General features: G+C 57.9%; 11 protein-coding genes and 1 non-coding gene across 12 annotated transcripts; 4 read left to right on the top strand and 8 right to left on the bottom strand.

The window, feature by feature from the left end:
* Positions 1-356: 356 nt before the first annotated feature.
* On the bottom strand, positions 357-2,950 carry SPRG_08871 (hypothetical protein). Its single transcript, XM_012348098.1, has one exon. The coding sequence runs from the start codon at positions 2,917-2,919 to the stop codon at positions 421-423; it is 2,499 nt and encodes an 832-aa protein (XP_012203488.1). The 5' UTR covers positions 2,920-2,950; the 3' UTR covers positions 357-420.
* A 778-nt stretch (positions 2,951-3,728) lies between these two features.
* Positions 3,729-4,234, top strand: SPRG_08870 (hypothetical protein). The gene is made up of 4 exons (XM_012348097.1): positions 3,729-3,816; positions 3,868-3,910; positions 3,962-4,023; positions 4,069-4,234. Exons 1-4 carry the CDS (start codon positions 3,763-3,765, stop codon positions 4,117-4,119), a joined length of 210 nt encoding a protein of 69 aa, XP_012203487.1. The 5' UTR covers positions 3,729-3,762; the 3' UTR covers positions 4,120-4,234.
* On the bottom strand, positions 4,213-7,800 carry SPRG_08869 (hypothetical protein; the record flags this gene model as incomplete). The annotated part of the gene is made up of 12 exons (XM_012348096.1): positions 4,213-4,851; positions 4,899-5,217; positions 5,265-5,322; positions 5,366-5,575; positions 5,619-5,788; positions 5,833-5,925; positions 5,976-6,174; positions 6,218-6,398; positions 6,442-6,856; positions 6,882-7,006; positions 7,049-7,222; positions 7,267-7,800. The coding sequence occupies 12 exons, from the start codon at positions 7,798-7,800 to the stop codon at positions 4,213-4,215; spliced, it is 3,117 nt and encodes a 1,038-aa protein (XP_012203486.1).
* Positions 7,801-7,896: 96 nt separating this feature from the next.
* Positions 7,897-8,519, top strand: SPRG_08868 (hypothetical protein). Its single transcript, XM_012348095.1, has one exon. The coding sequence runs from the start codon at positions 7,914-7,916 to the stop codon at positions 8,502-8,504; it is 591 nt and encodes a 196-aa protein (XP_012203485.1). The 5' UTR covers positions 7,897-7,913; the 3' UTR covers positions 8,505-8,519.
* Positions 8,520-8,724: 205 nt separating this feature from the next.
* Positions 8,725-10,162, bottom strand: SPRG_08867 (hypothetical protein; the record flags this gene model as incomplete). The annotated part of the gene is made up of 7 exons (XM_012348094.1): positions 8,725-8,936; positions 8,981-9,228; positions 9,279-9,513; positions 9,560-9,770; positions 9,820-9,922; positions 9,978-10,067; positions 10,118-10,162. The coding sequence occupies 7 exons, from the start codon at positions 10,160-10,162 to the stop codon at positions 8,786-8,788; spliced, it is 1,083 nt and encodes a 360-aa protein (XP_012203484.1). The 3' UTR covers positions 8,725-8,785.
* Positions 10,163-10,818: 656 nt separating this feature from the next.
* SPRG_20704 (hypothetical protein) lies at positions 10,819-11,511 on the bottom strand. The gene has a single exon (XM_012348105.1). It carries the CDS (start codon positions 11,489-11,491, stop codon positions 10,910-10,912), a length of 582 nt encoding a protein of 193 aa, XP_012203495.1. The 5' UTR covers positions 11,492-11,511; the 3' UTR covers positions 10,819-10,909.
* Positions 11,496-17,293, bottom strand: SPRG_20703 (hypothetical protein). Its single transcript, XM_012348104.1, has 25 exons — positions 16,985-17,293; positions 16,883-16,939; positions 16,588-16,829; positions 16,479-16,536; positions 16,213-16,421; positions 15,874-16,155; positions 15,691-15,829; positions 15,498-15,648; positions 15,201-15,451; positions 14,794-15,153; positions 14,425-14,743; positions 14,244-14,383; positions 14,163-14,189; positions 14,055-14,115; positions 13,872-14,009; positions 13,685-13,829; positions 13,533-13,636; positions 13,265-13,485; positions 12,892-13,226; positions 12,754-12,838; positions 12,568-12,679; positions 12,363-12,522; positions 12,227-12,313; positions 11,718-12,159; positions 11,496-11,665 (listed from the first exon to the last, which is right to left on the bottom strand). The coding sequence occupies exons 3-25, from the start codon at positions 16,633-16,635 to the stop codon at positions 11,565-11,567; spliced, it is 3,975 nt and encodes a 1,324-aa protein (XP_012203494.1). The 5' UTR covers positions 16,636-16,829; positions 16,883-16,939; positions 16,985-17,293; the 3' UTR covers positions 11,496-11,564.
* A 96-nt stretch (positions 17,294-17,389) lies between these two features.
* SPRG_08864 (hypothetical protein) lies at positions 17,390-17,821 on the top strand (the record flags this gene model as incomplete). Its single annotated transcript, XM_012348093.1, has 3 exons — positions 17,390-17,472; positions 17,521-17,658; positions 17,711-17,821. Exons 2-3 carry the CDS (start codon positions 17,539-17,541, stop codon positions 17,819-17,821), a joined length of 231 nt encoding a protein of 76 aa, XP_012203483.1. The 5' UTR covers positions 17,390-17,472; positions 17,521-17,538.
* Positions 17,815-18,865, bottom strand: SPRG_08863 (hypothetical protein; the record flags this gene model as incomplete). Its single annotated transcript, XM_012348092.1, has 3 exons — positions 17,815-18,284; positions 18,335-18,406; positions 18,460-18,865. Coding segments are annotated over 3 exons (907 nt in total), but the record flags the coding sequence as incomplete, so codon positions are not given.
* Positions 18,866-19,056: 191 nt separating this feature from the next.
* Positions 19,057-20,195, top strand: SPRG_08862 (hypothetical protein; the record flags this gene model as incomplete). Its single annotated transcript, XM_012348091.1, has 8 exons — positions 19,057-19,167; positions 19,213-19,362; positions 19,406-19,528; positions 19,576-19,680; positions 19,726-19,863; positions 19,912-20,017; positions 20,075-20,148; positions 20,184-20,195. The coding sequence occupies 8 exons, from the start codon at positions 19,057-19,059 to the stop codon at positions 20,193-20,195; spliced, it is 819 nt and encodes a 272-aa protein (XP_012203481.1).
* A 153-nt stretch (positions 20,196-20,348) lies between these two features.
* On the bottom strand, positions 20,349-21,107 carry SPRG_08861 (hypothetical protein). Its single transcript, XM_012348090.1, has 4 exons — positions 21,064-21,107; positions 20,757-21,014; positions 20,600-20,709; positions 20,349-20,543 (listed from the first exon to the last, which is right to left on the bottom strand). Exons 2-4 carry the CDS (start codon positions 21,007-21,009, stop codon positions 20,451-20,453), a joined length of 456 nt encoding a protein of 151 aa, XP_012203480.1. The 5' UTR covers positions 21,010-21,014; positions 21,064-21,107; the 3' UTR covers positions 20,349-20,450.
* Positions 21,108-21,914: 807 nt separating this feature from the next.
* SPRG_30119 lies at positions 21,915-21,986 on the bottom strand. Its single transcript has one exon. It is a non-coding gene; the product is annotated as a tRNA-Ser (tRNA).
* Between the last annotated feature and the right edge of the window lie 297 nt (positions 21,987-22,283).

The raw sequence follows: 22,283 nt of genomic DNA, 5'->3' as shown, positions 1-22,283 counted from the left end.
AAACAACATGCATCTATCAACTTGAACTGAATGAACTTTTTGTGAGTATTCCAACGCATAGTTGTAAGTTTCGACTACCGTGCTATATGCGTAATGTCGTTGGTGGGCGCTGCAAAGCACCAAGTCTACGGTAGCATCAAATGCCTGGTCACCAGCTTGGTGCGCACGCGTTGCAGCAGGCGCGCGACGGAGCTGATCAAGAGGATCGGAAAACGTGGCTATATAGAAGGAAACAATCTTGGGGTAATATACGCTTCGATGGCGGAACTGCCCTTGACCCTTCAATGGCACTGTCGCCCGCGTAGAGGCGTAGCTGGTCGATTCTACGACCTACTGAAGGCGCGACCCTCGCAAATCAGCGGTAGCAATAAGTTAGTTTTCTATTACGAAATCGACGCGACTCCATCGTCGAGGTTGTACTTAGCCCAATGTGCGGGCAATGTTAAGGACGCTCGCAAAGAGCGCGCTGGCCGCGAGTCCCTGCGTCGCATCCGACGCAAACGACGAGCCCGAGAGAAAGAGCGGGAACGCCGCGTGCCGGTCCGTGTGCAGCGCGAGGCCGACCTGGGCGCCGACCAAATGGGCAAACGGGGCCGACGTCGACTGCAGTGCAATCTCAATGCGGCCGTTTGCAAGCGTCGTCGTCGTGCGGGCGGCCTTGGGCAGCTGCGCAAACGCCGGCGCACACTGCGCGACGTGTGCAATCACTTGGTCGATCGTCGTCACCGCCGTCGGGCACGGCGACACCGGCGACCCGTTAATGGCGTCGGCGGCGTTCAGGTTGAGGCCGAGCTCGCGCGCGAGGAGCACCATCTTCTTGGCGGACGCGACGCCCGTCAGGTCGTCAAGCACATCGGCGGGCGGCATGGACGAAAACTGCGCCGAGAGCACGCTGCGGAGCGCCGTCTCGATCGGCGTCGCCGGCGCTTGGTCGAGCTCGAGGAGAAGCGCGTTCATGACCGAGCTCCACGAGGCCTCGATCTTGGTGATGCTGTCGCCGGTCTGGAGGAGGTTCTGCAGCGTCGAGAGGACGGGCACACCCATGCCGAGACACGCCTCCGTGTCCAGCACAACTTGGTTCTGGGACGCCGTCGTCTTGCGCAGTGAGAGCGACGCATCGTTGGCAACGTGGAGGTTGTTGCTTACAATGAAGCAGTCGGCGGCCAGCCAGCTCGGGTACTGCTTGATCGTCGCGTCATCGCCCGACACATCCAAAACGAGAGCGTACGGGATATGGTCCGTGTGCACGTGCTGGATAAAGCGGGCCATGTCCAGCGGCTCGGACGCTGCCGACGCGAGCGACGCCGCGTTAAAGCCCGTCGGGTGCAGCTGCATGTGGTCGCGGTCGGCCACCGCGCGAATGCGCAAGTCGACCTTGTACTTGCGCGCGAGCATGGCTGCTTGCGAGAGGATCTGCGTCTGGAGCGCCGCGCCGACCTTGGAGTGCGCGCCGAGGATGCCGATCGAGATGGTTTGGTCTGCAAGAAAAAACGCCGAGTGCACCGCCCGAAGCGCGGCGCCAGAGTCTTCGTACCGCACGACCGCCGAGATGTTGCGCTCGGACGAACCCTGGGAGATGCCGAGGATGTTGATGTCGGCGCGGCCCAGTGCGCCAAAAAAGCGACCGCAGACGCCCGGGGTCTGCGACATGTTGTCGCCGACGGCCGCGATAATGCTCACCGGCGACTCGAACGTCACGGCGTCAATGAGACCGTGGTGGAGCTCCTTGAAGAACGCGGCTTCGATCGCGTCCTTGGCGTCGACGGCGTCGGCCGCGGGGATCGCAAAACAGATCGAGTGCTCGGAACTGGCTTGCGCGATGAGTACAACGTTGACCTTGATGCGGTCGAGGGCCGAGAAGAGGCGGGACGCGACACCGTGGACACCGACCATGCCCGTGCCTTCGAGGTTGAACATGGCGAGGTCGTCGATCGTCGAGAAGCCGCTCACAATGTGCTTGGCGGTCGTCGTCGGCGACGTCGGCCGACGATGAAAGATGCGCGTGCCCGGGTGCGTCGGGTCAAACGTATTCCGAATAAAGATCGGGATGCTCTCCGCGACCGCGGGCGCCATCGTCTTGGGGTGGATGACCTTGGCACCAAAGTAGGCCAGCTCCATCGCCTCCTGGTACGAGATCTGCGGGAGGATCTTGGCTTCCGGTACGCGGCGCGGGTCGGCGCTGTACACGCCGCTGACGTCGGTCCAGATGGTGATGGACGCGGCCTTGAGCACGCGGCCAAAAATGGACGCTGAGAAGTCGCTGCCGTCCCGCTTGAGCGTCGTGACAACGCCATCGGTCGTCGAGCAGATAAAGCCCGTAATGCAGAGGTGCGTCGCGTTGTGGAGAGCGTCCATCTTGGCCCGGAGCTTCGCGGCCGTGAGCTCGTACAAGACGACGGGCCCGTGATTCGGATCAATCTCGACCGTGAGTACCTCCCGCGAGTCAATGAATGCAAACCGCTCCGTCTTGCCCGCAAGCTCCAAGTTGTGGTTGAGCACAGCCGTCATGATGCGCGCGGACCAGAGCTCGCCGTGGCCGCTCACGAGCTCCGTGACGTTTTCGTTGTACGAGCGCATGATAGAGATAGCGTGCAACAGTTCCTGAAGCGTCGCCAAGTCCTGCCGTATCTGGACAAGGATCGCGTCACCGACGTCTGGCGGTAGTAGCTCGGCGACGGCGGCGGCGTGCTTGGCCTCAATCTGGTCCACGATCGCTTGGATCGTGGACGTCTGCTTCGTCTTGGCGAGCTCGACGAGCGAGATGAGGAGGTCGGTGACCTTGGGCTTGCCGCCCATGGCGGACACGACGACCGCGATCTTGTCGCTCTGAACGCCGGCGACGATAGCCTGGACGGCCGTCATGGCCTCGGCGTTGCCGACGGACGTTCCGCCAAACTTGTGCACGACGAAGGAAGACATGGTAATGGAGGTGCTAGGCGGTCGAGGAAGCAACTTGTGGAATGGGCGGGCGGGACAGCGAGGCTGGCTGCTTGCGCGATCTTGGCCGGCCGCCACAAGAAGTTCTCGTGGTCGCCAGCTGGAAAGATCCGTTATCGTGGTGAATGGTCCGGATCCCGACCACTTGGCATTTGTATACTCCGCCACCCGGTGCATTCCCTCAGAAAGCTACCGCCAATGTGGGACAACCACACGAGTACGAGACATTCCCTCACTCTGTCAGCAGAGACGAAGCGGATGCGCGTCACGGAAGCAGCGCGGAACGTTAATGACACAATACCGTGTGCTCATTGGCTCCCGCGACTGGACTTCGGTGGCCGCGTGGGTTTTGCACCCGGTAGAGGGGCCTACATCTTTGATGCCACCGTTGAGTCGACGCTGGTGGTGGGAGTAGGACAAGGACGATTCTACCGCACAACCGACACGTGGCTACTTCAACGCGCGGCAATGCTTCTCCTCTCGCTGCAAGACGCAGAGCGCTGCTGCAGTCGTCTCGGTGGTGATGAGGATTGTTTTGGCAATGCACCGTTCCCAAGGAAGAGGCTTGAAGGGTTGAACCCATATGAGCGCGCGCCAACCGTGACACCCACGATGAGTTGACGGTACAGGCGACGGCGCGCCAACCAGCCTTGAAAGCGCGGTGCCGATGTTGAAGTGGGATTTGCAATCGATTGCCGGCTGTTGTATGTTTTTTGGGGACCCATACTGCATTGTTTTTGGTGGTCCTGCACCCACCCCTACGATATTCCGCGCACCCTCCATGGCTTCGGCGAGGGTTCTATTGCACGGAAACGAGCAGCCACGATGAGCAGCGAAGTCCCAGTGATGTCGATGACGCCGACCCAGTTCGAGATGGGGGTGCGTCGCCGCCGCCAGAATACTAAGATGGCTTAAGACCTGCGCGTGTAGGAGTGCACAAAGCTGCAGCGCGAGTCGCTCAAGTGCATCGAAGGTAGGCTGCTTTCATCGCGCCATGGACTCACCAGCTATGGCTGTGGCATAGAAAACTACCGCCAGCGTGACAAGTGCAACGAGTTCTTTGAGCGCTACCGCGAATGCAAGAAGGTAGCAATTCGGCCACCTCAATTCGTCTTACACGACAGTTCTTAGGGTCGCCACGCAGCCATCATTGCGGCCCGGCGAGCGGGCAAGCTGGACTAGAGACTCGTTATAGCCACACATGGATGCAATCGCCTGTTATTGCAGCTACCACGACCCCGCAGCGACGTGTATTACATGGACAACGTAGCAATATCATGCATCTTCGCGTTTCCCGCGCTTGGCTTTGAGCTCGTCTAGGAACGACATCTTGGTTGGAGAAGGTGCTGCGGCTAGCACGCTAGGCGGTGTTGGCTCCGCCTTATTGGCGCGGCGCTTGAGCTCGTCCAGAAAGTTGGGGCGTGCACCCTCTTCGGCCGTTGATGACATGACACATAGTGGCTTGGTCTTCAGCAGCGGCGATGCACACGGCGACCGCGAGGTGCGCCGGCGCTGGATCTCGGCGAGGTTGTTGGGCTTGGCGATGTCGTCTAGCAACGTTGGCTCAATGATGGATGGGCGCTTCTTGAGCAGCGACGGCGTCGTTGCGAGACCCAACATCTTGAGCAGGGCGTGCGACTTTGGCTGGGAGGCCGCCTTGGCCGGGACGCTGTCGCCCGACTCGGCGCTGCTCATCTCCTCGTCGGGCAGCGTACGAGTGCTCTCGCTGCGTACGAGTTCCGTCGTCGACTTGCGCGCGCAAAAGTCTGTTTGTAAAAAGTGCAACACGTTCGGTGACGCCTTGACAGCGCTCACGGTGCGTATTTGGCTCATGACGTCGTGGACGGCCTTGACGCAAGCTTCTTTAGGTGTGCGCTTGGGCATCACTTCCTTTGGGACAGGCGCCGCAGCCTCCTAAGAAATGCTTCAAATCCATCGCAAACCGGCGGACCGTCGCGTACCTCGGCTCTGGGAAACTCCTTGGACCGCTCGGCGATTGCATTGCTTAGCTCGTGCTTGCGCGCGAGGGCTTCTTCTTCAGCCGAAAGTTTCTTGTGCACCGCGCGCTCCTTGGGTTTGATGTCGGGCGTCGGCGCGAAGGGCCCGCGGATCACACCATGACGGATGTCGGGCGGAAGGAGTCGAATGGCAGCGATCTCGTCAAGGTATTGCTCGTGGGTCGGGCAAGCAACTTGGATCGCGCGCTCGGCGATGATGATTTCGCTCTTGAGCCCATCCCGCTCCTTGCAGAGAGATTGGAAGATCTTCTTTGCTTCGTCCCTGGACATTTCCATTCGTGTTTCAACGCGACATCTCTGAGATCTTACCGAAGGCGAATGAGCGTCGGCTTCCCAAAGCTCTTGATGAGGTCGTCCGAGCGGCAATCTATGTGCTGCAATGAGTTCCTAAAAGCGCTGTGCGGTCGTACCGTCCGAGACGGCGTGGTATTCCTTCTTGGCGAGTGGGATCTCGTGCTCGACGAGCGCCTGCAAGCGCGCTTTCTTCTGTGCCAATCGCTTGGCTTGGGTCTCAAACTTGACGAGGCGCTGCTTGATCTCGTCTTCTGTCGGGTACCGGTACACTGGATTCAACAGCTGCTTGTCGCTCAGTGGCTTGAGCTTGACCTCGGCCCGCGCCCCTGCATTCGCTGTGGGGCCAGCCCTCGCATGCGCTGTGCGTACCCTTAACAGGGTCCCAACCTGCCTTGACGGTCTCGCCATGGTATTGCTGAACCAGGACCTTGAGATGGGCAATGAAGCCCACACGCCACTCGGCCTTTCGACCTTCCTTGTCAAACTCAAAGGCGTCGGGCAGCGCGAGGTAAATGGCACGCATCTCGGTGATGTCATACCTGCGCAGACGACGATCGTCACAGTCCACAGTGGTGTCACGTACAATTCGAGGTTTGTAAAGCATTGGGCCGTGTCGCCCGAGATAAAGTTGTCCCGCGCCTTGTCGACTTCGTGCGTGACGACCCATTGCAAGAGTCTACAATAATAGGTTGAGTTGAAAATGCGCAAACGATGTCGCCGGTCGACTTGTTTTGTTTGAGATAGTTGACCAAGTCTCGTGTGTAGAGTACGCCGGCCTGCTTGGCGGCGTCCAAGAGCTGGTCCACCGACATGGCCGCAATCGAGTCCGGGATGAGCGAGCACAGCCGTTCCAAGCACACTTGGTTGTCGGCCGAATGGTTGGCGCGCCACGCCTCTTCGAGCCGCTTCATCTCCCCGGAGTATTCTGCAACCAGCTCAAACCTAAACTCAAGCGCAAGAGAACGCACCCTTGGCGTTTTCGCGGCGCGAGCGCCAGATTTCCATTTGCTTGAGCGTCGCGTTGATTTGACGGTCCTTGATCTGGAGCTCTCTTGCGCGGTAGCCTTTAAAGCTCTGACAGAGCACGATTGCACGCTCCACAAGTGCGAGCAGCGTCTCGCCAGTGGCTTGGGCCACTTCGTGGACCGTCTACACCGATTTCTAAGCGAGAGTCTTGTGTTTACTGATATACCTTGAGGAGCTCCTTTGCAGCGGCTAGAAGGTCCTCGGTCGCAAATTTAGCGACCAAGGTCTGAAGCTTCTCGAGCATCGTTTCCGTCGTCGCAACGATTAGGGTTTGGGCGACGTTTTGCTTTAAGACAGCTTGCTTGAACTGCTCTTGGATGCTCAGCACGTCTTTCCGGAGGCTGTCCATGGATTGCACTTGCAGCATGGCCATGCTGCCACGGCGCGTCGGTGACGCCGTCAGTGGCGCCTTGATATCTGCGACGAGCTTTGGGTCCTCGACCTTGACCTTGAGTTCGCGAAGACTCTCCTGGGCCTTTGTGAGTTGTGCCTTGAACGTTGCAATGTCCTTTGTGTGCTCGTGCAGCCCCGCAGCAACGTGTCCAGCTCTACATGATTGTAAACCAGCAATCCAGCACATGCTTTCGTGAGATACCTTTGGTGTACTCTTCTGTCGGTGAGTTGTGCAAGAGCGATTGCTCATACAGGAGACGGTCATAGTCGGCCTCGGCCGTCGTCAAGTGTCGATCTGCGACTTCGAATCCATTGGTCTTGGACGACTCGAGCTTCCACTACCGTTGTGCTTGAAACAAAGAGTCGTATACCTGAGCTACCTGGAGGTCTTCGTCGCTCAAGCCCAGCGACGACTTGAGCAAATCGATCTGTTCCATGAGCTGCCGGACTTTTGAGTCATCTGCCTCGGCCGAGTTGACGGCAACAGTCTTGGGCGTTGGGAACAAAAAGTGTCCATCGCCATTGTCGTCAAACGCAACGTCTTTTCCACGACCCTAATCATTTCTTCCGAAACGATTCAGTACCACGTCATCAATACCGGCGACGTCCGAGGGCTCTGTCGTGGTGTGCGCAGCGGAGCAACGCCCGGTCGCTTCTCGCCGCTGTGCTTGTCGAGGGCGGGCGCACACTTGCGCGAAACGTGCACGAGGACGTTGTCTTCACTCGTGAGACTGCGTCGGATCTTGCGGATCGTGGAGCGCACAGAAGGATCCTTCCCGCGCCCTTGTGACATTGTCATCTTGGTGGACTCGCGGCGACCACTTTGCGCAGATGCCGGGCGACTGCCGCTACGCGTCGGCGTCCGTGGCGACTCCTTCGTTTTGGTGAGGCCAAACATCTTGTGCACGTGATCTTTGTGGTCGAGGAGATGGACGCCTTGCATGTAGAGGCGCGCATACGGCGATTCTTTCTCCTTGCGTGGCAACTTGACGTGCTCTCTCGGAAGCACAAAGGTGGTTGTGGACGGCGATCGGGCAGGGTCGCCAATAAGATACGACGGCCGGCGCCCGGGCGCTGGCGCTGCGCTCTCCGTCTGGCTCGGTCGGCCAAAGAGCTTGGCTGTCAGCGACATACCGACTGTCCGTTTCCGCCTGTCTAAAACCGGTTACGACTGTGATTGGTCAAAATCCGGGAAGATTTTTAACCAGTCGTTGCTCAGAAGAGCTCACCGAGCTTCACTTGTTCATGCTCCTGCGACGACTGCAACGCGGCTTGGCCGGCGCTGGCTTTGCCACCAAGGCGACCGACCTGCTCACGCCCAAGATGCAGCGCAAGATCGAGTCGTTCGTTGAGATCGTCCGAATCCAGCGCGCAGAGCAAGCCGCGACCTCGGACTACACGATCGTGCCCACAACAATGCGGATTCCGAACGCCGAGCCGTGGCCCACCGACCTCCGCGGCAAGTACTTTCCATACACGGACATTCGAAAGCTGCATCGTGACGGTCTTCTTCCGCCCGACGTCGAGGCGGAGCTTGAGGCCATGCGGTTTGTCTGGGACGTGAATACGCTCAAGTGGCAGCTCAAGATCGATGCGCTCACTGTGTACAAGTCGCTGTATGGCGATACGTACGTACCATACAAGTTTGTGTGTCCCGCCGAGGCGCCGTGGCCGCGGGACACGTGGCACGCGCCGCTCGGTAAACAGGTCTCCAACATCCTCAAGGACTTCCACAGCTCGAGGCGCGTTAGGACCCAAGTGTTCAACAACCCGACACCGCGCCAAGCGCAGCTCATTGCACTTGACTTTGATTGGGAAGGCTCGGGCTACAGCTAAATGCATCATCTTTGAAATGACATTGTCGTTGCTGGTGCCTTTCCGTGTCAAGTTGTGTCTGAGAAAACGACACGTGGTATCTCGCACACGTGGCAACGCGAGGAGAAAAGGTCCATTACTGCGAGTAGGCGCCGCCCGTTTTGGCTTTCGAGGTCAAGGCCACGTCACTAGGCGCAGCCCGACATGACTCGGGACGTTGGAGGAAGACAACGCATCAGAATGGCGTGCAAGTGCAACATATCCAATCATTTAAACAGCGTCCAACCAGGTGCAAAGACAATCTAGTCGTCCTTTGCCGTCGCATCCAACACAGCGCTGGGAATGCACTCTTCGATCGCCGTCTCCACGAGGTCCCGGAGCTCGGGTTGCTCGCCCTTGGCGCTCCAGCGATTGGCGATGTGGCGTTTCATGGCCTTGCCGCCGTACTCGCCCCTATCAACTTACGTGAGGATTCAACTCCATCAAATGACGCGTACAAGAAGAGGTTGAGAATCGGCTTGAGGAGCGTCGACGTCGGCATCGCGTACTCGCCGACTTCGCGCCGCCTCTTGCCCCACGTCGCCTGCATCTCCTCGGCGTAGTCGAGGTACGTGGCGATGATTTCGCGCCGGGAAAAGCCCGGATTCTCGCAGTCGAAGAGGAGTCGGTCCGCGTCGCGAAAGTTCCACGGGTTGTTGTACGCCGCACGGCCAATCATGACGCCGTCGAGGTTGAGGTTCGTGTCCTACATCGCTCAACGCTCGACGTTTAGTGCCTCGTGTGCGCTGAAAGTACCTGGAGAAGTGCGTGGGCGTCTTGGATCGAACCGATGCCGCCGTTGAGCATGATGTTGAGGTGCGGGAAATCCGATTTCAACCGGCCGACGTAGTCGTAGTTCAGCGACGGAATCGTTCGGTTCTCGTGCGGGCTCAGCTTGAGACCGTCGAGCCAGCACTTGCGCGCATGCACCGTAAAGTCCGTCACACCCGACGCGGCGACCGTCGACACGAAGCTATGAAAGTGCTCGTACCTACACACGAGCTATCAAGCTTTTTGTGTGGTCCTCACACAGGTACGAGTCGAGATCGTCGACACCGATGCGGCACTTGACCGTGATCGGCGTGGACGCTACTTGGCGAATCATCTCGTAGCAAATATCGCGGACGAGCTCCGGGTTGAGCATGAGGCGCGCGCCAAAGCACTGGCTCGACACCTTAGGCGACGGACATCCAACGTTGAGATTGATCTCGTGAAAGTTGCCATAGGTCTCGGCCATGCGCGCGACCGCTACATCGTTGTGAGACGCCCGCTCTACGAAGTATGGTAGTCGTATTACTGCCAAGGCTCTCGACGTCGTTGCCGCCCAGCTGGAGCGCCAGCGGGTGCTCAATGTTGTCATGACCGAGAAAGTAGTCCAAGTTGTCCTTCTGGTGCAGAAGCTATGGCGGCACAGGCGAGCTGTTGTGAGTATACTTGAGAGTCGAGCGTCGGTACCGTTTGATCGACGACCATCTCGGTGTACAGCAGCGTCTTGCGCGTGATCTGGCGCATCATGAAGCGGTAGTGGCGGTCTGTCCAGTCCATCTAGCGCAGTCAGGTGAGTCGCTTGCGCAAGACCTATCCGCGTGTCGTACCATGGGGGCCACCGAGAGCCGCGTCGGAGCATAGGTCGATGCCATTCGTCTCAGGAGCATGAACAAAGCTCGTCCGTCATTGGGAGAGGGCCAATTGCTGCGAGCAAAACTGCCATGGCCAATCAAAACCTGCCATTTGGGTGTATATCCAATCAAAAAAGGCGAAATGGCATCGCACAAGGCCATTGGATAAAAAGTGGTTTGCGATCCGTCCACGAGAACCTCGAGCTGGGATGTGAGAGCTGGACCATCAAGTCCAGGGTACACTATAGTATACCCAAGTACTATAATACGTGTGTCGATGGGTCTTCGTACAGTGCAGGAGCTTGGTGCTGGATCCCACGTGGCGGCTTCTTGTGCCACCCTTGCGTGCGTCGTTGAGGTAAAGATGACGCACGCGTGTGTGCGGACGTGTTTCTTCTTCAAGCGCGACGTGTCTATTCGCGGTGCGTTGCCTTCAAGATGGTTCTTTGCACGCCGGCGGCAAGCATGCGTCAGCGCGATCGAACCGAGCGCGATGGGCCAAGAACCGCTTCGTCGCATTGCTCGCCATTTGCGCGAGCGAGAAATCCACCAGTCCAAGCAGCCAACAGCCTGTTGACGTCATGCGTCGTCTCGAGAGATCACCCATTCTTGGCCGCGCCTTTAGCTCCACAACGTCGAGATACGGAGGTCACAGCCACTAGGTCACGTCCATGGCAATGAAAAGAAAACGATAAATTAATTCGATGGCGCATGTGATGCACAGTGAGCGCGCTTCATCGTACAATATGACGAGCGAGGCGCGATAAGTTAGAGGGAGAAAAATCGGTGGAAGTTGGACATGTCCCTCGGTAGTTTGTGTCGGCAGAGTGGGCACTCGTCGTGCGAGGCAAGCCACGGGAACAGACACGCACGGTGAAAGACGTGGTGGCACGGCAGCTGCACGACCTGTGTGTCGCTCCGAAATGCCTCGAGGCACACGGCGCAGTCTTTGTTCCAGCAGCTATTGTGGGCCGACGCATAAGGAAGCGTCGGCAGCGCGTCCAGAAACCGCGGGCACGTTGCGCGCTTCTCCAAGTGGCTCGGCGGCTCGAGGACGAGGTCATTGTGCATCGCGAGTGTTCGCGCCGAAAGCGTCGCATCGGCGCACGACGGACACGACCGGCCGACGTTGGAGCGCGTATTGATGAGGTACACAGTCTGGCTGCACTTGCCGCAGACAATGTCGCCGCAGACGCGGCAATGGTGGCGCCGACGCAGGAGCGAGAAGCCTTTGCCGCAGCCCGTGCACTGCGTCCGCGCCCGGTCAGGCACCCACATGGCTCGGGCGCACGCGCTGCGGATCTGCGTACCCCGCCCGATGAACGACGACGTCGACGATGCAGTCTCCATGCTGAGACGGTTGATTGCTCTTGGTGTTTTTGAAAAATGACCCGCATGGACGTATCCGGACAGGACGGGCCAATCAGCGCCGCGGGGCCGGCACGGGTGCGTGCGCTTGTGCCACGCTTGGGTCGGAGACGCGCAGCGCGACCATGGACGGGCAGTCGCGCTTCTGATTCCGCGCTATTGGCGATGTTAGACTAGTATGCAAGTAGAGCAAGTCGTGGCAGCGTACGCGGACGGCCATGGCGCAGGCGGCATGCCTTCTCCGACGTCGTTGATGCCGCTGCCCGCAGCGCACTATCGAGTGTGTGCGCCAGCTGGTTCTCGGCGCGTATTTGATGTTGCAGCTTGCGTTGAAGACTCAAGGAATCATCGCGCGGCGCTTTTGCGAGGACGGGCCCGACGGCTTCGCAGGGCGTGATCCGCGGCGTACCAAAGGAGCCAAAGACCTTGCGTTTCGGCGCAACGTCGGCCAACGTAGGTGGTGCGCGCGGACCTCGAACAGCAGCGCTCTTTGGTGGCGAGGGCGCGCCTGGAAGGGTGCGCTGCAGCAAGAAACGCGGTAGAGCGAGCCGGTTGTTGCGGAGCGTCGTAATCGGTACGCACTGCAAGAGCGGTAAAGTGCTCGCGGTCACTGGTTTCGGGTGCGAGCTCGTCGCCAGCTGCGTCGCGGTCTACCGACATACGCCATTGCAGTAACCATTCAACGTCAACCCACATAGTAGAAACAAGCAGAGTGACCTGTTCTCGATGTGCATGCCACTCGAGCTGGGCGCGCGACACCTTGCGCAGCGCACCCATGCCGCGCTTGCCCAAGATTCGTTGCAGCTACACGAAGCGGGAGTCCTTCGTGTAGCCCTTAGGGAACTCGCAGTACCATAAACGGCGCGCCGGCGTAGTGCAAGACGAGAAGGGAGACGTCGCGACTGGATGCCACGAGCTCCAGCGCATGCCACGAGGCGTCTTCACAGAGCGCAATGTTTCCACGGCCTAACGTGGCCACTTGTGCATCTAAGCGCAGCGCGGGCTCCTGCCACCTGCGAGTTGATGGTGGGATGGGAAATCCAAAGAATTCATCCTACGACTTTTCATGGATCGTTCGGCGCAGTGCGACCTGGCGCTGCACGATGCACTCGCCGTCTTGGATCAGAACGAGCGCGTCCGAAGCTTTTGCCGTTGGCAAGGGCAAGATCACTACACCATGGCGGTCAGCGTGACGTCGGCGTCTCCATGCATCTGAGTCGATGCAATGCAAACACGCAGTCTACCGTCCATGCGGCGACAGGCGCGGGGCGTGAGACCGTACCATAGCGAACACGCGCGATCGCGATCGAGAGCTCGGAGCGCGTCTGTCTACGAACACGCAACCCACGTCGTTGAAGTTGCCGCGACAGGTGACGCGTTACATTCTGAAGAAAGGCCAAACGGTCTTGCTGCTCGGCAACACCGGGCCACGACTGGAGGTACTCGGCCTTATTGATAGCAACGACGCGCGCGCCATGGGTCGCGATGGCCGAGATTTGTCGGTGGCTCTCTGCGGCGAGTACCTCGTATTCGCCAAAGACATCACCGTTCTTGACTGTGCGCACACGAACGTAGCCCGTGAGCTCGGCAGCGTCGGAGCTCGAGGTGGACAACGTCAACGTCGATAGATCGATCGTTGTGCCCGCTGTCTGCACCAGGTCGACGGACCCGGACACGAGCACGAAGACGCGCTCCGTAGACGCCCCCTTTGGAAAGACTAGCGACGCCTTTAGACGCGTCTGGAACGAACCGTACCATGAGTGTTGGGCGCAAACGTCTGGAAGAGCGTGCGCTCGCAGATCTGCTCTCGGAGGTGCGTCGCCATATTGACAAAACAGGGCACGTCCGCGACAATATCGAGCACGAGCTGGATGCGCTTTTGGCGCGCAAAGGCGATGACGCTCGGCCAATGCGATCGCTGCGCCCGCTTCTTGAGCACAAAATGTACGACAAGTTTCCAGAGATCCCGCGCGCGCCTATTCACAGGGATGATCACGTATTCGCAAACGAGAAGGCATGGTACTGGGAGCCCTGGTGGGACGAGCGGGGTGCAGGACGACCGAACGCAACTAGGTTTTCATACGCACTGCGGTGCAAAACAAGCACGGTTGCGGCCGTCGTCGTCACCTGCAACAGAGTACTAGCGTAAGGCCATGCGAGATTGCGTGGTCGTACGATCGTCGATGGGTGGGAAAGGCCGTTTTCAAAGAGAGCACGCTCGCAAAAGACGTCGCCTGGACCCAAGGTGGCTTCACGAACGCCGCGACGGTCGCCGTTCAGAGCCACGTGGACGGAGGGTTGCAGAAGCTTGTTGACGTTACTACGAGTGCTTGGGTGTAAGATTACACTCATGCATATGCACCTCGCGGTCTGTGCCGATGGCTCCTTCGAGAGTTGCATGAGTGCCTTCATCGGGTTCTCGTCGCGCTCGGTGACGGTAAACTTGCGTTTGGACGGCGGTCGCCACGCCAATTTGGCTTCCACGGACGTCCGGCGAGCTCTACATCGCCAAGTCGCGTCATCCAACTCGTGTTGTTCAGCGTACGTGATGGCGGTAGCGCGCTGGACGAAGACATCAAAGCTGCCCGTGAGAACGATATAGAGCGCTACAGAAGGACTTGGTGCTGCCATCTAAAATTGAACAGTACTGTACCTTCCTGGCTCTCGCCTTGCTTGCACACTAGCAGATGCGAATGTCAATGTACTTGCGTTCAATGCATGCAAGGAAACCCACCGACTTCGCCCGGACGGTAAGAGACAAAGCGCGCGTCTTCGTGCACCACGTCTTGCACCGCGATGGGAAAGGTGTCGCGAAGGCCCGTCATTGCAAAGAGTTGGGCCGTGAGCGCACGCATGTCGGGTCGGCGCGATTGTCTACTTCGCCGTCACGTGGGGTTCTTGCTGAGGGTACGTACGCTTCGCCGTGTGTGCTGCCGTTGAACGTACGGTGCATGTGCTGCCGAGCAATATCGTCAACGAGCTCGAGGAGCGCGGGTCGAATCGGCGGTAAAAGACCCCAGTGCAAGATGCCCACTTTACCATCCGATGTGGCCATGGCCGACTGCGCTTGGAGCGCACTGCCAAACTGCATGGAACCCACGATGTCGCCAATGCAGAGCGTCGTGAGTAGGTCAGTGCTGTTCATGCGCGTCACAGCGTCGGCGGTGCGGTGCGGATCGAACGTGACGCTGCTCTGAATCGCCGTGCCGTGTTTGCCGTCGTCAAGGATCGCATCTAAGATACACCACGACTGAGTACTTTGCAACATATTCTGTCATTCCGACGGTGGGACGAAGCCGACTGCACAAGAAGCAGCGAGCCGGCAAGGACGAGCACGATCGCGTGGGGACGGGACTCGTGCGCCTCCCAGAGCAGCTGGTTGTGTCGGACCTCGACGATCTCCATGCCCTGCAGCAGACGTAGGCGCACGCTGTACGGCACAGCTCGAAGCGCATCGTGGTGGCCGAGGTACGTGGCGAGTTTCTCGAGTGTCAACAACGTCGGGTCGCGCGGCTTGACGCTAGCGTTGTCAAATACAAGTCGGGGCTGGAATAGCAGCGCCTCGTCGTCATTGTCGTTTTCTTGGCGGAGCAAACCGAGAACGTACGCCGCTGGTACGTGTAGCACGGTGGCCGTGGTGATTCCTAGCCAACCGACAAGTTGACACGAGCGACCATGTAGAGAAACCTACCTTTGGCAAGGTTGCGCGAGACGACATACGTCGACTGGCTGTGCGAGTTGGTCAAAAGTGGCACGTGCCCAAATGCGGCGCCGATACTGAGGCTGGTGAGGAACCGCCCGTGCTTCTCGTTGGAGCTCGCAGCGTACTCTCGGCCGTGCAGCTCGACTTGCGCAGCAACGCTTTGACGCCGACGCACTTTGGTCGAAGTTAGTCGGTGGATGTTGACGGCGCCAGTAAGGAGCACATACATGCCTCCGCTCCTAAGCGAAATACGTCGTGTGTCAACCAAAGAACGTCGCAACGCACCGGTGGTTTTGCTCCACGAGAACGGTGCCGGCGTCGACAACAGTGATCGAGGCATGCTTGGCAATGAAAGACAGGTCCACGGGATTGAACTGTCGCCAAAAGATCCGCGCGTCGCAGCGTAAGAGAGCAGAGATAGTTGTTCGCACGTGGTCTAGTTGTAGCTCAGTAAAACCTTGACCCATGTGTAAAAGACCTTCGGTGCGGTCCACGCTTGGTATCGCGCACAGTTGAAGAAGCTCGTTGACATCGTTGTGAGGCGCGGTCATCTCCAAGAGGGCATTCTCGCAAAGGAGGCGGTCGTAGTCGGTTTGCGCCAGCACAATCACCGTTGCCTACCATCCCTCATGGTTTCCATCTTGGCTGCAAGCCCACGTACTGGCAACAGCGTTCGCAACGTGGCAGCTTGGGTCGAGCCAAACGCCTTCTGTAACGCCACCTCGCCAAAGCACTCGCCGTGTGAGAGCTCGCCGACAACAGGTCCGTAGAGGGCTTCGTGCTCGGACGCCGACGGCGCAAGAGCGCTTCTCGGCACGAGCTTGGCACCTTCGGTTGTGTCTTGTACGTGAATCTGCAATTGGCCCGCGACGACAACCACAAGCTTGGCCAGCGAGCTCTCTTGGTGCAGGACGACAGCATTGGCAGGGAACGTTTGCACTACCTGTGGACGCATGACATGGACCATGAGTGTAGACAGAGGGTAGGAGTATAATTGTACCAGCTTGCAAGCGATCCGCTCTAGTGTCGGTCGTGGAAGGCATCGAAAAGTGCGAAAGTGGCTCAGAAGTGCCGAGAGCTTCGCACTGTCGTCTCGCGACCGGCGGTGCTGCTCGCACTGAACTGCGTAAATGTATTCGGCCGCGTTTAAGCCGCTGCTGCCGTACGTCAAGACAGCCTTGTACGCGATGGCAGAGAGCATGACGACAGCTACACATTGCAGAACACATCACTTGAGTACGTCGTTCCATGTTGACGAGCACAAACTTGCACACGACTGTGTGAGGACTGTTGTGGACCGCAGCACGCTGCCTAGCAGGGCACCCTAGTAATGTGGAGGCACTTTCTGAGATCATGTATTCTTATTTTGATGTACCTCTCCAAAGACTTCGCCCACGGTGAGTGTTTGAATGCAGTCACCCATGTCAATGTCGTCTTCTTCGCTGGCGTCAAAAAGGGCATCGTGCGCTGCTACGCTTACAACGGCACTGTTCTTGTAAATGCTGACAACGCCGTCGAGAATGATGTAGAGGCTTCCAAGGCCCGTGATGCGGTCGCCTTGGCTGTAGACGACTTGTCCCTCATGCAGTGTTCGATAGCGCAGCTTTTGGCACACATCTAATCGACAACTTGGATACACAACTGCTTGCGCTAACGTAGTAGCACTGTACACAGCTTGGCAATGTACGGGAGGGAGCAAAGAGGGCGATGCTCTGGACCAGTTCCATCTAGAGTGCATGAACTCAAGCCAAAAGGACAAGCTCCGAACGTACCAGCAACTTTAGATCGACATCCGACCGGTATTGCTCTCTACATAGAAAAGATCCCATGATCGCAGCTCGGACGGGATCAAGGAGCCTACTGCTTCCTAGCGGCCGCATGAAACTGGCGGGTTTTCGCTGAAGTCCACGCACTGGGCACGAAAGGGACGACAGCCGCAGTGGATCCCGATGGCTTGGCTGACGCGCCGACGTCATCTCGGCGTCCAAACGTTTGAATGGACCGCAGGAGCGCGCGAACCTTCTTCCAGCGCGCGATGGCGACGGCGCTCGAGGGCATGGCCGGGTCGGTTTCGCGTTGGCTTTTCTCATTGAAATTCGGTCGGCAGCGATAACTAGGCCTTTACACTCCTAATTAGGATGTGGACACCAATTGGGTCCTTATTTTGTGATTCAAAATGCGGTCGCAGGTGGCTTGCGTCATACTGGTGCTACTCGCGCTGGGCGACACCGCCGAGTCGAAAGGCAATCGCTACGCCCGGGTATGCTCATGAAGCGCAGTGGCATGCTAAGAAGCTCTCTTGGTGTAGGTGGACCGCAAGTGGAAGATGCAGAAGAAGGCGTGCACGGACGTTGACTGCAGCCACTTGGCGCCAGCCGTCAACATGAACTGTGTGAACGAGTGCACGTCGCCCGACTGCTACGCCTTGGTGTATGCCTCCGAGCCGGTAGACCATCTCGATCGCTATGAGCCATGTTCGATGCATTGTTGTATAATAGCTCGAGGACGGCGAGGTCGACGAGTACCGTGCCCATCGCTTCACGAGCTGCCTCCGCAAAGAGTTTTTGAAGCGGAAACCGACGGCCAAGACGAGTCGCGACGAGCTCTAACGTATTGTACTAACGTCGTCGATGCTATCTACCACTAGCTCTCTTGCCGGACGGGCCAGAGCGGCATGAGGAGGTCGACGCTCTTCTCAAACGAGATGAACTGGACGGCGTTCACTGGCATCGCACGGACAAGGCACGGGCTAAGGCCGCGGAAGAAGCGCCGGACGCCATCTTCCGCGTAGAGCTTAAGCACGCAGTCGTGGAACCCGCGGTACTTGCGCAAACGCGGGTCGAGCGCGTCGGCTTGGATCACTGACTTGATCGTGTCCAGCGGAAAGCTGATGCACCAGTACATGAGGCCCGCAACGGCGCCCGAGTAGCCGTAGACTTCAAGATCCGTGAGCGGTCGGCGCAAGATCGTTTGGGACTGGAGCACGTCCTTGGTTTTCTCGTACGTGAAGAAATACGACGTGTTGCCAATCATCTCGCGGTAGCACGTGGGTACAAAGCCGCGGTAGAGGCCCTAAAGAGTCGCATTTCGTTGAGACGCGGTGCTCAGTGTCGTGCGTTTACGCTGCGAAGGCCGTACGACGCAAAGATTTGGCGGGCTTGCTGCAGCGTCGTCACTTGGCTCGTTGCTTGCGTCTAACGCACACAGCCTTCCATCACAACACATCGCACGAATGACAGCCTAGTACCTGCATGCGGATCATAGTAATCTCAAACGGGGTGTAGAGCATGGCCTCGACGAGGCCCGTGCAGGACGCCGCCGCTGTGAGCACGAGCTTCGGGTGTTTCTCGGGCGACCCGTCGCCGGCCGACGGCGTGTAGAAGAGGTACTTGAACTGTGCCATGAGGCCAAAGAGGAACGAGCACCCAATTGCGGACCGAGCAACCTGCGACGACGCGCCGCGGTAGAGTGAGAGAAAGCCCTCCGAGCGCACCGACTGCACTAGACACTGCAGCGGTGACGCCGACGCGCCGCCGTGCATCTGGGTCTGGATGCGCGACTTGACTGTGTCGAGCGGGTAGCCGACGATGGCACCCGTGACGCCGGCGACTGTCCCGCTGAAGAAATGCGTGATGACCGTCTCCAGTTGCATCTTGAAGTGAGAACCAAGGAGAAGGAAACGTTTTAGTGGTGTGCCAGCCGCTGCGACATGTGCAAGCAAGGCCATTGGTCAAAAAGAGGTGCATTTCAAGCGAAACGTCAATCGGATTGGTGGGTTAGCTGGAATTTCAGCGTATCCAACGGATGGCAGTATTATCATTCTGCCAGCAACAACAGACAAGCGATGGCGTCGTTTTGGCGGCAGTTGCCGCGGCCCTTTTACTGCGTGGCACCGATGGCCAACGTCACGGACGTTGCCTTCCGCGCCGCCATCACAGAGCTTGGCAAGCCACACGTACGCTTCTACTAGTACCAACCCATTTATACCTTGCTGACGTAGGTCATGTGGACCGAGTTTGTCAGCTGCGAAGCGCTCATGTCATCGACAGCGCGCACACGCGAGAAGATGCTGACGGCGCTTAAGTACGCGCCAAGCGAGCGACCTATCGTCGCACAGCTGTTTGGCTCCAAGCCCGACCAGTTCCGCGAGGTATGGTGACTCTTCACTTTTCGTTGGCTCAGCCTATGGTCAGTGCGCCAAGATTGTTCGCGACTTGGGTTTTGATGGCATCGACATTAACATGGGCTGCCCTGAGAAGAACGTTAACAAGCAAGGCAGTGGCGCGGCCTTGATTGGCGATCCGGTCAACGCCCAGGTACGACGGATCGATGTTGACGTTGGCGAGGTCCAACTGCGCAAAAGGCGATTGTTCGAGCGTGTCAAGAGAGTGGCCTCCCCGTCTCCGTCAAGACGCGCATTGGTCTTGAAACCATTGACTACCACGACTGGATCAACTACATCCTGGACGTACGACGTCATCCTGGCGGACTAGTTTGGAACCATGAGTCATAGACGGAGCCCGACGCCTTGACGGTGCATGGCCGGACGCGCAAGGAGATGTCGCTTGTGCCAGCGCACTGGGACGTCATTGGCGACATTGTCCACTTGGTGCGGGACAAGCGGCAGTCGAACGTCATCTTGATCGGCAATGTACGGTGTTTTCTGTTGCAATCCTATTTCTTGACAAAAACACCGTAGGGAGACGTCTCGTCGCTGGACGATGCCAACGAAAAGGTCGCGTTGTATGGCGTCGACGGTATTATGGTCGGACGCGCCCTCTTTGGCAACCCGTGGTTCTTTCAAGGTAGAATAGATGATCTCCGTACATCCGTACCGACCAGGAAGATGCGTGCGCTGGTAGGCCCAACATTGCTCTCCGAGCGCAGCACCGAGGAGCGGCTACTGGGCATGATCCGCCACACACAAATCTTCGAGGTACGTTCGTCTCGTTTTCATCTGATTCAAGCGAGCGCGTTGTCTAGGAGCTTTTGCTACAGCACGGTCACAACCAATTCCATCACGTCAAAATATGTATGGTAGCTACTTGGTTGGCATTCCGTACGCCAAGCAATTCAAAGAGCAACTCAGTCGTGCAGCGACGCCCGCCGAGGTAAGACATGGTAGAGAGGCAACGGAAGGGCATCAAGCGCACGGTAGGTCTATCCGCTCGTGCACGATTTTATTCGGCAAGACAAGGCGAGATCGCTGCTTGCGGCGACACGAGAGCCGCCGATGCACTAGCTGCAGCACGAGTTGGGGTCCGAGGGGCGCGGGTCGCGCAGGTACGCATGCCACGTCATGACTTGCGCGTCGGTAGCTGGTCGCACGGCCTAATCGACGAAATGGCGTGTGAAATTCTGGTGTCATACTCTTGAAAGAGCCAAACCGACGACGCTGCAAACTGCGCTTGGACCGTACGCATTTCGTCTTCTGTTTCGCACAGGAGCGCGACAGGTGTATCGGGTGCAAGCATGGGTCGACACGTCAATGTTGGCTCTACGCGAGACGATTCTAGGTATAATGGTTCGTCGTGGAGGCTGTACCAGCAGGAAGAGGGTCAAAGACGACAGCGAGGAAACCTTCGTCGCAACACTCGACTTCCATCTTGACAGAAGACGAAGCGTCGTCGTCTGTGACGCCTTGCGCGTCAAACTCGTACAAGAGGTCGTAACAGTCGACGTACGCGCCGACGTCCTTTTGCCAGGCCGTGATGCGGCCACCGGTCATCGTCGGCGACACTTTGGCCAAGGGTACGACAATGTAGCTGCGCTGCTGCAGCTTGTGGGAGGAGACCATGAGGTCTACGAGATGCACCGAGTGAGTGCATCGAGCGACATGGACCTCATGCACCTCGGCGGTAGGAGCGGGCAGCCCTCGCGGGAATTCGGCGAAGCATTTTGACAACTAGATGCCATTGGTAGATATGGCTTGCTATTTTATCCAATCATATTAATGATCGAGAAATCCATCAACTCTTGATGTATGGGGCCTCATCTTGCATGTCGCGACCGGAAGAGCTCTACAGTACCCCATACATTTGCATGGATCTCACCATTCTCTATTAGTGTACTAGTAGCTTCTACTACCTATGTCTGATCTACACTGGCGCTCGTAAAGTAAGCGTAAAGGGCTCATCTCTGTAAAGGGGTCAGCGCATGCCTTTACAACACACCTCAACGAACGAAAACTGCAAGATGCCCACATCATTTGCCGATTGAAAATGGACAGCCACAGCATCACGAGCCCCTTCGACCTGCCCGACCTTCTCGTTGGCTCTCGGCGCAAGCTCTTTTCGACCGCTCCGAGCACCACCGCGCCGTCGCCTGCGTGTCGTCCAGAAACAAACCCTGAGCTCTCGGAGCTTTACAAGCACCTCCAGGTGCTTGTGGCTACCAGCAGCAACGGTCCATCGCCATTCGTATTTGACGATCTCGAAAACTTCTACCACAATAGATAGCGAATTGGTTGGATGGATTCAATTTGTACAACAGACAACACAGAAAGACAGTGCTGACAGCCCTATAATACAGTGCGGCGCGGAATGACCGGGTGCGAAAAGACTTGACGCCCCTCTTGCTGTCGACCTCTTTTGGCACTGCTTATCGTTAGCAGCGCCTTGCGCTCTCCCATCAAATCAAGAGTTGCCATGCCGCGACACGTGAGCGGAGGTATTGCCGGTGAACAATTTTTGCAAAAAGTATTGGTCCCACCGGGTTTCGATCCCGGGTTGCCGGATTTCAAGACCAGAGTGCTAACCCCTACACCATAGGACCACACATAAAAGCATACGTACTGGAAGCTATAAAACAATGCTATCGCGCATGGTTGCACCCGTTGAGACCAAGGACCTCCAAAACTACATAGATACGTTATCAATTCTGCCAGGTTTTACAACGGGACGATGACGTGGCAGAACAGGAGCGCGTGGTCGATGATATCGACCCAGTTCCGTTGCTTGCTTTTACATCCTACAAGCTTCTGGGAAAAAAAGGTTGGCTTTCTCACAATTTTAATTATCCATCTAACTTGCACGTGTTGGCCTGGAATGCATTGAGAAGACCTCCGCAAAT

The sequence above is a fragment of the Saprolegnia parasitica genome (genome assembly GCF_000151545.1).
Source record: "Saprolegnia parasitica CBS 223.65 unplaced genomic scaffold supercont2.40, whole genome shotgun sequence".
NCBI classification, from domain to species: domain Eukaryota; phylum Oomycota; class Saprolegniomycetes; order Saprolegniales; family Saprolegniaceae; genus Saprolegnia; species Saprolegnia parasitica.
Note: the sequence above shows the minus strand (reverse complement) of the source record. Positions and strands in the feature narration are given on the sequence as shown.